Genomic DNA, 13,341 nt, shown 5'->3' with positions numbered 1-13,341 from the left:
ATGTCGCTGTGTGTCAAAGCATGGATCTACTCTCGTAGCCCTATAGTCAAACTATGGATTCTGGGGCTTCTTTATGAGATGACGTTCGCCGATGTTGGTAAGAGCTGTAGTGGAGTCATTGTATCTTTGATGATTTTATAACGAATTTGTGAGAAGGGCAGCTTCCGAATTTAGTATTTTCGAACCGTAAGATGAAGAAAAAAATATCACTGGTAGGTGGTATGTTCTCGGAATCACTTAGACTTCTGACATCGTCAATCAATTGGTCCGTATAAGGTAAGCATACGGGGGATTATCGTAGTTCCTTTATTCAGACAATGGAGCATTCAGCTGGGACATTAAAAAGGGGGGCATTGTGACTGAGCAGAGTGGAACTGGTAAACATACGCTCACATAAACATTTTCTTTTCATTTTGCGCTCATATCTGTACATCAAGAATCATTTGTGACCGTGCATCACAAAACGAACGAAACGTCGCACCCCTTGGTTTTACGTGAGGACTAAAATAGGTGAAATGGGTTAACCAAGTCAATCTTGAGTTTTTCACATTTTCTGAAAGAGCTATCCCTCTTTTACATTATTCTTAAGTTTGAGATCATAACATGAATAGAAAAGTGTGTTTTGAGCAGTTTTTCTACAACCCTTTTTTGGGGGAGAGTAAAATGATCAGGTATGTCTTAGAGGTCCATTTTTATTTATTAATAACCCCTTGCACGCTATTCACTTTCATGTCTAATAACTTTTGAAGGTATAATAAATGCTACTGCTTTGAAAGTTGGGATTAATCATGGACACAATGTGTTTACAGCACATACTTAATTTCAGCCTAATCTGATAATCTCTTCATTGCTGTTGGTCCAGTGGTTTACATCCTGCTTTTGTCCCATTCATCGGACAGCTAGCACCGCATGGTAAAGATTAGGCTCTTGAAAAGACCCTGCATTTCAGAGCCTCTTTTCTCAGTTCACACTTTTCCTGAGTGTGTGCTTTCTTTCAGTATTTAGATAGATAAGGGGAGTCCTTTTGAATTGAGTTATACAGCATTTTAAAGCTGAGAGTATGCTCTTTCAGAATTTGCCCTTTATAACTAAAAATCCATGTCTGGCGCCTTTTTGTTAGTTTCGTGATGCAGGGTCACATTTATCATTTATGAAAGATTAGAAACTCTACTTAGTGATATTGGAGCCAGGTTTGAATCGACCTAATTTGAAAAATGAACTTCTCCTCCTCTTCTGGGTATTGTAATGCATTACAAAAAACAAACAAACAAACACGACACATACTAATCCTGATTTATTCGACACTTAAGACCGTGTACATATTCATTGTGTGATATAAAGGTTAGAGAGATCATGTAGGTGTCAAACCTAAAAAAAAAAAAAAAACACCTGCAAATTATCATCTGTGATATGTAATACTACACTTTTCTCCAACCACGTTCGGTCTAACTCTATAATAAAGTCTTTTACACATAGAATTTAAAAGCATTGGGAAATCTGGACGGACGGAATACTTGGTCTTGTCCTGTCATAAATTTGGTGACTTGAACTTCATTAGATTTTTTTTTTTTTTTTTAGCAAAAACGAAATCTAAAATGCACTACTGTAACACGAGGGTTTCCATGTTTCTCAATGACTTCTCGTAGCTCCAGAAATAGGCGATATCCGTCTAGTTGATGGTTTGGGACCTCACGAAGGACGCTTGGAGATATTTTATGTCTATCAGTGGGGGACAGTATGTGGTGACTCCTGGGATATCGCGGAAGCATCCGTCGTGTGCAGACAGCTTGGCTTTGCTAACGCCACCGACTACTTTCCGTATGCGTACTTTGGCAGAGGATCACCGACTCAGCCTATCTACCTAGATGACGTACGCTGCAGCGGGAATGAAACAGAGCTAACGGACTGCGAACACAATGGCTGGGGTATTGATAACTGCGTACATAACCAGGATGTGGGAGTGAGATGCTTTATAGAGCACAGCGAAGGTAAGAATCTAATGAAATGTGACCGTGCATCACAAAACGAACAAAAAGTCACACGCAATGATTTTGTGTGAGGACCGAAAATAGGTGAAATCCATGGTCAGCCCAGCCAATCTTGAGTTTTTCATATTTTCTGAAAGAGGGAATCTCCTTCTTTATTACAGTAAAGTTTAGGATCATAAAACGAACATGAAATTGTGTTTTTATTAGTTTTAATACCAAACGGTTTTTTCTTTTTTTTGTAGAATAGTGTGATTAGGTGCGTCCTATAGAATCCCCTTTTCTTTTTCTAAAAACCCTGTCCACGCCCTTCACTTCCAACTTTTAATAACTTTTGAAATGATAATGCTACTGCTGTGAAGGTTGGCATTATTCATGAACAGAACATGTTGATAAAGTATCTTTAATTTCAGCTTAATCTGACAATCCCCTCATTGTTGTTGCTCCGGTGGTTTACATCCTGTTTTTTGTTCCATTCATCGCACAGCTAGCATGGCTTTTTATTAGACCCTGTGCCTCAGAGCCTCTTTTTTCAGTTCTTTCCAGAGTGTGTGCTTTCATTCCAATATCAGGATAGGTTAAGAGAGTCCATTTGAATTTAGAGACATCATTTTAAAGCTTAGAGTCTGCTCTTTTAGAATCTGATCTTAACTAAAAATCCATGTCTGGCGACTTTTTGTTGGTTTTGCGATGCAGGGTCACAGATGTGAGCATCCCTCACAAAGAGAGCTTCACAGTAGGAATCGTCCTTTTTTTTCCTTGGGCAAGGAATTCTTTGCAGACATGTAGGAAGTGGAAACGTTAATTCATTGATTCAGAAAGATTTGATGGTCCAAAAAGTAAATATTAGTCCCGATGTCACACTGTATGCGATGTGAGCGAGAAACTAAAAAAAACCACTAAAAACATTTTTAGTTTATCTATTTGCAAGGCCATATTAACCTGTATCCTTGTAATTAGGAAAATTATTATTATCATTACTTTTTTTTTTGCACGGCTAAGTAATGTTTAACATGGATTAACTGGAATAAATGGAATTCTTTCCTTTTTCGAACCTCCAAGTCACAGAGCCGTATTTGTATGCTTTGACCTTTTTATCGTAATCTATAATACTAATCCTTAGTTTTTCATAGGGGAGAATAAAATCTTATTATTACTCATGTTTAATTATTGCTTTCTTTAATACCGAATTTTCGACATCCTCTTAATTTCTAAATGTTGTCTGATCTTCAGATCGCCATCACATTTTTAGAGATTAAGGTTGTCTATTTCTCCACAAATTGGCAAACGTTTTGTGTATTTCGTTCTGTCTTTTTAACCGTTACTTTCATCTATTTTTATCTCTCAGATAAGATGTTCAATGACATTCAGCCGTGTCAATTTGATAATAAGGATATGAAAATGCGAAAATTACAATCAGGAAATTGGCAGCTTGCAAAGAAAGAAAATTAGTGCGATTCTCAAAAGTGTTCACAAGTAGATTCATCGAGAATGGAAATACGGTACAAATATTTCAGCATGTTGTAATGTATATCTTGAGTTTCAATGTGATCTTCAGCTAAAAAGGGGAACGGTTTAAATTATATTAAGGTCTCGTCAGGTTCTCATTAAGAAATTGAGCTTGTACAACACTATTGTACTTGGCACTGGGGCAAGGGCAAAACTTGGAATATACACTCAGCAAAATAAGAAAGTAAACGCTTTTTCAAGTTTAGATTTCTCATACAATATTTGGCTGAAAGCTAATGTATAATATACTATATTGAAGGTAATTTAATTGGCTATCAACCTGGTAGGTCAACAAATGACAAACTTTACGCATGAGTGAACACCATTGTTTTCCTCTTCCAGGGCACAAAAGTAGAAATTGCAAAACTGAACAAGGTGTAATTCATGCGTATGTGCTCTTCCATAGAACAATAAGAACAAACAACAAATTTCACACAGAAAGAAGCATGAATTAAGTTGCAAAAACAAAGCTTTGATCTCTATGATATCTTTAAAGCCCAAAAGATCAATGAAGGTTAAAAATAACGGAGGAAAATAATGCATCTTATGTCAAATCTAGATTAACATGAAATAAGAGAAGAAGTAAGAATCAACAAAAATGGTAGAAATTTGAGGGCTTTTTTCAAATTAAGAAATTGTAAATAATGTTTGGTTCTTCAAATTGTCACATGGACTCTTAACTCACTAGATTAAAAGAAATATAAAAAGAAATTCTGCTCATTTAATCATCTTTATGCTTATTATTCCCTATGTCATTTGAAGTTTGACTTGACAGAAAATTCTTATTTTTCCCCTTTAGTTTCCCCATTTGTTTTTCTTAGAGATTATAAAGAGATAAAGAGAACAAAGACTTATTTTTCCTATTTCATTCATGTCTCTCATTGTGTTAAAATGGCCTTTTGTTGTCAATGTTATCGTGAAGGGCATTTGCAAATGAAAGTTTGATTTTTGCAATTTTTAATTTTGTGCCTTGGAGGACAAAAACGAATGGCTCACTCATGCGTAAAGTTTTCTTTTTAATTAACCTATTAGCTCAAAAGCCAATTAGATTACCTTTAACATGGTATATAATACATTGATTTTCATGAAAACCTTTTATGAAAAATGTGACCTCGAAAAAGTGTTTACTTTCTTTTTTTTTTGCTGAGTGTATGTGCAATGGAGGCTGTGGGAAGTGCATGGTATCCCATAAGAGGGAGATTTTGCATTTTCAGACCTGAAATTCAGCGATATGATGCATTTTGGGTATTTCTTTTTTTTATTTTTGTAGTATTCATGAACTAGCTTTTATATTTTTTATATTGATTTGATGATGTCTCGTATACTTATTTGTGAGGGAATATTTGTGACATTGTCGATCAAAGAAGTTTACTAAATCTATGGAAGGCAAACCGAGCAGGGCAAGGGTAAAGTGAAAGATTTGGAATTGAAGTGACATATAATCTCGATCTCCAAAGTTTGTTAAGTGTATATTCTGTACTGTGGGGGCGCTGTGGCATAGTGGATAAGACTCCCGACCCCCGATCGGAGGACCCGAGTTCGAATCCCGCCCAGTGCTCACGTCCTTGGACAATATGTTTTTACCCATTATGACCCTCTCGACCCAGGTGTATAAAGGGTACCTGGCAACGCTAGGGAAATACTAATAGCAGGGCCCTCTGGTAGAGCAGTGACAACACTGAAGAGGCTGCCCTGGGTAAATAAAATCATATTATTATCATTATTATTACTATTATTATTATTGAACAGTGTTGAAGAAGAACTAACATGGGAGGGTGTATCCCCCTCCCACAAGAAGATGTGTTGCATTTGAGAATTGGAATTCAACGATATGGTACACACTGTGATTGATAATATTTATTTTCTATAAAGAAGGCAAAGAATTTTCCAGGTCTGAATAATTGTTTTGACAAAACAATATATTTGCCATCCCAACAATATGTTCGCATATCTTCTCCAAACAATGGAGCTTTTGCACTTTTAGAATTCATATGAAAATATCGTTAACAAGCGGGGAACGGGTACATTGAAAGATATCCTCTCCCACTCGAGGGAACTTTTGAATTTGTTGTAAATGAATTGACAGATATGGCGCACACTTTCAATGAAATAATTCTTATTTGGAAATTCGACAGTGTACTAAGTGTATGAATGGGAACCGAGAGATGGAGATTCTGAATTTTCGGAATTGCAATTCAACGATCTGGTGCTAAATATGTAGTCAGTTTTCTATCAATAGAGCAAGACAACCGTCCAAATTTCTGGATTACTGGGGAAGAATGATAATACCTATGTCTGAACCTCCCCTCTCCCCCCGCCCCTACCACTCATATGCAAGAAAGATGCCTTAATTGAATGATTCCATAATCGAATTTATTTCCGCACCCCCACGAAGTATATTATGCATTGTTCCTTCTAATTATTGTATATATTATATCATGTGTTATGCAATTTATCTCGTATACTACATGAATCTTTTGCAAATGTTTGAACAATATTATTTCATGACATGTATACTTTGTACTATGTTTTAATTTTCATTGATTGGAAATAAACTATGATTGAATTGAATTGAATTGAGAATTTTCACTGGTTATAAATATAAAAAAAAGAGCTTCGAGCGAGTTTTCTTCATTGTGTTTAGTAAACTATGAACAAGATGAAGAATCTTCAACTTCCCAAATTGGCTGCTTTAGTTTCAGATACCGTTAACAAGGCACTAAAAAGATTACAAAGTTATAATACTAACGCTTGTATCTATGCTTTTGACTGTGCTGAAAAAGCAAGATACAACGTTGTCTTTAGTATCATTTGATCTAATATTCGTGTCACTATACATAATAAATTCCTTTTCAGTTTCGGACAGCTACTGAGGACTTAATGGAGTACCTTCTATCTCTAAAGTTCAGGGGTCATGCGTGTGACTCAGAGAACAGTCTTTGTAGATCAACCGACATTTATGTTAAAACGGATGCACAGGTTAAGAAGATTTATTCACCTCCATGTTTGACCACTTTTCCGCAGAAATGGGAAAAAAACAAACATACAAGCCAGTGCTTATGATGACAAATCTGTAAAAATATAATGGTTCATAGACCACAAACGTTTTCAGTCTTTCTTCTTCCATGACAATGACATATCCTGAACGCCTTCCAAGACGTACATTACATGAATACATGTACATTAGAATCTAATAGTCTTCGGAAACCAATTACATGAAATGAAAATATGATCGCAGTTCAATTTTGTATCATCTACTGCAAGGTGACATCAGATTGGTAGACGGTCCGACCTCTAGAGATGGCCGACTTGAAATCTATCACAACAACGAATGGGGCACTGTGTGCAGTACGACCTGGGGTCCCCAGGAAGCAGAGGTAACTTGTCGTCAACTAGGTAATGACGGAGTGAACAATGTGTACTACTCTCCCACACCTAGTAATGGATCTATCCATCTGTCTCACGTGGGCTGTATTGGAAATGAGACTGAACTCGTCAACTGTAACGTTACATACGGTGATGATGGTAACAGCCCATGTACACACAGCGAAGACGTGGGAATAGATTGCTTTACATTGCTAACGGATCAGTCGGGTAAGCTCAGACCTAAAATACACACCAGAATTTGCCTTTTCATAATACTTGTCAAGACACTTGGTAATGATATCTTATCAGTAGGTATATAGAAAGTCGCAGGGAGGAAAATAGAACATCATTCATACACTGAGGTCAGCGTAGTCAAGAAAACAATGCAAAAACGTCTTTTCATATATATATATATATATATATATATATATATATGTATATATATATCCCTTTTTATATTTCTAGGCTGTGTTCAAATACGACATTGATTTAGAATACGAATAAAATAAAATTCCAGCAATGTGAATTACCGTTTACTGAAACTAGGTAAGGAATGCAGGTTTGCATTATATTTGAGTAAGCTGGTCTAACCAATGAAAAAAAATCTTAACAAGCAAAGAAAGCCTGTCTGCCAGAAAATGATTAACTAATTTTGTATGCAAAAAGTGAATTACTGCCATTTTTCACATGAAGTAAAGTTTACTAAAAGATTTCGTCATCATCAAAGTTTATGTATTTTCCTTTTTGCCCGTTGAGGAGGGGCTGATTTTAATAACTACAACACGCAGTCCCACAGACCTCTGCCCGAGTGTACTCGGGCATTCGAGAGCAACTGTCTCTGAGGTGATATTCAAACTCTATGCACATTCATAGCCATTGCAGACTTGCTCATAACAATGCTGTCCCAATCTATTGATATCTTTTTCATTTTCACTGAAATAATGTGGAGAACCTTATATAACGCTTTATGTGCCACGTTCGCACGTCCGACTCAGTCGACGGCGTGCCAACTTCGCATATTCCGCTCAAATGCACAAGCCCGCCCAAACCGATCGATAAATCGCCAAATGCCACAGTATAATGAAAGTGTTTCTCACAATTCCGTTACTCTCATCTACAGCTTGCATTTTATGTGGTAGTAAACTATAAAGCAGTGTTTCATACTGGATTTGTTTGTAAATTCTAAGTTTCTGTCACTGCTTTGCGTGCAAAAGTCGTACATTGACTGTAAATAATGTAGTTATAGATAAACTGTAATCAGTTATAGATTTGCCATACAAATTACATCCGTGCAATGTTTGGTATTTTCTGTACAACTTTACTCACTTCGTCTGCAACTTAACAGAAATCTATAAAAATTATATAGATTTGAAAAACAGAATGTTTTCTCAATGCATGACTACGTTGGTGGGTGTCTCAGAATAATGTGGCACATGGGGGTTTCAATCATGGCACATAAAGAGATAAAAACCATATCAATTTCTTCTACCTATCACACCATATCCAGGTGGTAATAACCATTAAAACTTTGACTGATTCATATTTTGCAGCTATGGAAGGGGACATTCGCCTTTACTGGGACTCATCACCAAGAACACAGTACTATGGTATTGTGGAGATATACCACGGTGACACTTGGGGTACTGTATGTGCAGAAAGATGCGACTTAAACACCGCGCGAGTTGTTTGTCGGCAACTTGGTTTCTTGAATCCAGGAATGGTCTGCGGCAGCGGATGGAATCCTGGAATTTCTGGGCCTGTCCATCTTTCTGACCTTAGCTGTACCGGAAGCGAGGTTGCACTTTTTCAATGTCCCCACGGTGGTTGGAGGAACAACAACTGCCGGCACACCACGGACATGTGGCTACAATGTCATCCCAGCTACATCGGTACGTTTCTATCTCTGACATTAGTAATCTTGGCTTTGAAGTGGAAATTAGTGAATGCTGGAGTACAAGGTCAAACAAACACAACGATCAATCTAACTAATTGACAAGATGTTGCTAAGAAATAAAAATCTGGTGACAGTTAGAAGACATGACATTGCAACTTGCCCAATTGCATGCAAATGAATTTTTTTTCCCCTCCGTATTACAACCCTATTATTACCTCCGCCAAGGGTGGAGATTATGTTTTCTTCGGCGTTTGTTTGTTTGCCTGTGCTTCGATACGCGTTGTATTCATTCCAAGTTCATTAAAATCAATGAAGGAAAGTACTTAAGATACCTGATTAAAACTCATTGATATGAATGATAAATGACAGTGACCCTAATAATATCAAACCACATTCAACTTCTCTAATTACTAAGTTATTGTCTTTAATTGTAACAAGTCTTGTCTTCTATTAACAAACTCTTGAATCACTCAAAGGCCTTCCCAGGTATGCCACAATGTGATAACTTAATCTAGTACAATGATATCGTGGTCAATTGTGTCGAAGACCTTGTAGAAGTTCAAGAAAATACTAATTAATATTAAAATGAGACTGATTGACAATTCGTAATCCACTCTGTCAAAGAAAAGGAAAAGATCATGAGCCGTACTATTCTTTTTTCAGATTTAGAATTGGTGATAATTTCATGCAGCTTCAAAATATAATAGTTCTCTTATAAATGTGTTTTTCTAAAACTTTGGACAAAAACGATGATAATGAAATAGGACGATAACTAGTGATTTCAGATTTGCCACCATTTAAAAAAAAATAGAATCACTATGTATAGCCAATTTCATTAAAAAATTTACTAATTAAATGTATGAGCAAGTGGATCAGCAACTGCGAATATGGCACCTTAAAGAATACTATTATCTACATGTATTGTCATCATAACTATATCTATGATTATAACTATAATTACAATAAAGAAAATCTCATTTCTATTAGTTTATGGTGAATCGGGGCTATGCTGACCTAGATATTAATAAGATGATTATCTGATGCAGGGTTAGTGTAAACATGATTTTCACCTATCATTGAAAATATTTATATCATTAACAGTATCATTAATTGTTTCAACACTCAACTCTTTGTTATTAATAATTGAATTTTGCTTGAAACAGTCATGCTTTGGTTTCAAACTTTCCAGGCATCATTCATAACAATCTTAAAGCTCTATGATTATATGATATAAATCATGTGTGTGTGTGTGGTTTTTTTTTTTACCACAACTTTTAACATTACCGATTGTTTAACAAAGACATTTAATAAAACAAGTTTGTTTCAGAAATACATTTCCAAGAATTATGTCATGTGGCAATTTGTCAAACGTATTACCGGTAATATCACAATTGATTTTGTAGATAAAGTGATAATCTATTTACATCTTACCATTGCATTGTTTTTTTTAATTTTGAATTTATGATATTAAGTTATGTATTTGTGTTTGAAAAAGAAAGACAGAGATAAGAATTATCTGCAAGACATGTGAAGAAGACAAGATTTTACCAATTTAGAAAATTAGTGATATATGTCATAAACACTGACGGTCCAAGTGTACTGCCCTGCAGGACGCCACAATCATATTCTGGTCAAAGAAGATTTCTCATCGTTTAAGATTTTCTTTTTGTCTTCAACACAACTTCTGAACCACTTCAAGGCCTTAAGGCTTTATCCGTTGCCTTGACACGAGCTACCAGTTTATTCTAAACTTTAAACACATTTAACCTCTATTTTTTTTCCTTTCGAAGTGACGAAGGTGTTTTTTAAAAGATATTTATTAGTTGTTCAAATATTCTATAAATAAATTGATAGACAGAAGTTGCAAAGGTGATGTCATAGCTGTGTCATTTTTTTTTTATTAATGCTAACAACGTATAAAATCAGGTCGAGATGGCGACGTCCAACTTGTTGACGGTGAAGGTGCTTGGGCTGGAAGACTTCAGCTTTACCACGACCAGAGGTGGGGTACGGTTTGTAATGACAGCTGGTCTTACGAGAATGCGCTGGTTGTCTGCCATCAGCTCGGCTACCAGGGTGTCGTTACGCCCTACCGTCACTTTGGCAGAGGATATGGTCCAATCCATCTCGGTGAAGTGGAGTGCATGGGAAATGAACATACCTTGACGGCCTGCTCGCACAGTGCATGGGGTGCAAGTGGCTGCACATCCCATGAACAGGATGTTGGTGTCGAGTGCACGGAGGAGAGGTTAACGAGTAAGTGATATGCTTGTGTATGCCTTAGGATTAAATAATTAAGTGGAATTGCTTTAGGGTGAGACAGGTTTTGGAGATGGTGTCTCCCCGTCAACGAAAGGGTGAGTGAAAATTAACTCTGTCCAACTTATATCCAACGGACCTTGATTCTCTCTAACCCTATCTCCCAAAACCATGGTTATATTCAGCTAAGCTCCGTTTATAACAACCAGAAACTGAATAAATAGGGTTTGTTTTGTAAATGCTGGGAGAGGGTATGGCTTCAAGATTACGGCAGTAAGGGGTTGGGGAATTTAATGTCTCCAAAGAAAACAAGTGTAACGGCAAAAAACATAGCAGGTATGACATGTTGCCTATTGACTACCTAAACGTATACTTACATAATATTCTGTGTTTTGTGAGCCTTCTATCGGTACTCTTTTCATTCCTTCTGAAATGTGTTGAGTGCAGGTGAAGAAGGTGATCTACGTCTGGTTGGCGGTTCTACATCCGACCGGGGACGAGTCGAAATCTTTCACGACTTCGAGTGGGGTACTATCTGCGATGACAGCTGGTCGAGAACTGAAGCTGTTGTGGCCTGTCGTCAACTCGGGTATGATTCGGTTGTCAATTCAAACGAATACTTCGGGGCTGGTGAAGGACCGATCCACCTGGATGAGGTTTATTGCACAGGATATGAATGGCGATTGGAAGACTGCAGTCATGATGGCTGGGGTGCGCACGACTGCAATCATTACGAAGACGTTGGGATCCACTGTTCGCATGGTGATACAATCACCGGTAAGAACATCTCTGGAATTCTTTTCGACAGTAAAAAACGAGTGAAATGAATTTTTCTATCACCTGTTTATTCTCTAACCTAAAAATCATGAAGTAATCATATATTAACGCCAATGTCCACGATTAGACATTTTCTGCAGTTATTGTTCTGCATGTTCAAGTTGATTGTCAGTTGTCGTTGATGTTGTATTTTTACTTCTTGACCTTGTTTCTTCACAGTCGTGGAAGGGAAACGCCCTCTATTAATGGATTTATGATTGTTTTTTTTTTTTTACATGTTACATGCAGTTTCTCCACCGGAGACCCATGTTGAGTTGGTAGGATGGGCGATTGCACTTGTAGTAATTGCAGCCGTGGTTCTGGTGGTCTTTGTTGTTGGCATCGTCATATGCTTATGTTTGACAACGAAAAAGCCACGGACCACCACGACTTCAGGAATTCAAGTCAGCGGCCAAACCATGCCAACTGGGCACACTAACCCTGTGGCCTTAGCACAGAATGGCGTGATGTATTACAGCCCCAACGATATGCCTAGGAGTGATGGGGCACTGCCGCCTAATTACTCTGACGTCATGACAGACTCACACATTGACTCCAAGCAATCCATGGACATTGACGATCCTCGTGGAGGTACACCAATACAAGCAGGAGGACCAGATATGTCTTCTGTAGATATTAAGACGAAGGATAATATTTAATCCACTACATTGGTCATACATGTTCCATGTACTTTTTGTAAAGGACAGAGGAATAGCAGCAGAAAAAGAAACAAGGGATCCCTGTGTTTTGATAGTGATCCTTCATGGTCATCGTTACAAATTGTGGGTACCAGGTACATTTTGTACATTTTTTACTTGTGCAAGAATCCAGCAGTTGCTAATATAATGATGTCGTCAATGGTATTGCCTATGTTACGGAAGGTATTACCGGTTTTTATATAACATTGCATTTTAGATTCATTTTTCAGACCTTTTGCAGCCTTAAAAAAAAAAAAAAAAACAAAATCCTTGCGACGAGTTTAGCTTAAAAATAATACCCTTAGCAGTTCACATGTAGTACAGTTTAGGTTGCAATCAGCTGTATAGATAATCAGTCTTTGGAGATCACTTTTGTCTCATACAGAAGCTCTCTGAGGACTAATCTGACTTTATGAAATAATTTTGATATGAAGTAGTATTATGCAGTGATCATGTTGAATCATAACGCTTCACATTTCGTATTTTAATCTGATGTGATACCAACATTTACTTTGAGGTGTACACATTACTTTAAGCAATAATTATTTAGGTACACTCAGCAAAAGAAAAAAGAAAGAAAGAAAGTAAACACTTTGTCAAGCTCATATTTCTTATTGAATTTTAGGCTAAATATTCATGGTTTATACACCATGTTAAAGGCAATTTAGTTGGCTATTACCCTGGTAGGTCAATAAAGGGAAAAAATTACGCAAGGCACAAAAGAAAAATTCAAAAAAGGGCAAGTTCTCATTCATGCGTAGGCCTATGTGCTCTTTCATGAGAACAAAAGGCTAAGCCAACATAATAAGTGTCA

General features: G+C 36.9%; 1 protein-coding gene across 1 annotated transcript in view; it reads left to right on the top strand.

The window, feature by feature from the left end:
* The window catches only part of LOC139718597 (scavenger receptor cysteine-rich domain-containing protein DMBT1-like), a 35,531-nt gene continuing 22,190 nt past the window's right edge, over positions 1-13,341 (top strand). Inside the window, exons 1-8 of the mRNA XM_071630063.1 lie at positions 1-97; positions 1,647-1,988; positions 6,759-6,871; positions 8,576-8,749; positions 9,231-9,240; positions 10,681-11,010; positions 11,461-11,790; positions 12,079-12,420. Of these exons, the coding sequence (XP_071486164.1) occupies positions 1-97; positions 1,647-1,988; positions 6,759-6,871; positions 8,576-8,749; positions 9,231-9,240; positions 10,681-11,010; positions 11,461-11,790; positions 12,079-12,420 (1,738 nt within the window). The remainder of the gene's footprint in view (positions 98-1,646; positions 1,989-6,758; positions 6,872-8,575; positions 8,750-9,230; positions 9,241-10,680; positions 11,011-11,460; positions 11,791-12,078; positions 12,421-13,341) is intronic.

This window comes from Diadema antillarum, unplaced genomic scaffold, assembly GCF_040938485.1.
Source record: "Diadema antillarum isolate AM-2024a unplaced genomic scaffold, OU_Dant_1.0 scf00000097, whole genome shotgun sequence".
In the NCBI taxonomy this organism is placed as follows: domain Eukaryota; kingdom Metazoa; phylum Echinodermata; class Echinoidea; order Diadematoida; family Diadematidae; genus Diadema; species Diadema antillarum.
This window is presented reverse-complemented; position numbering and strand designations above follow the sequence as displayed.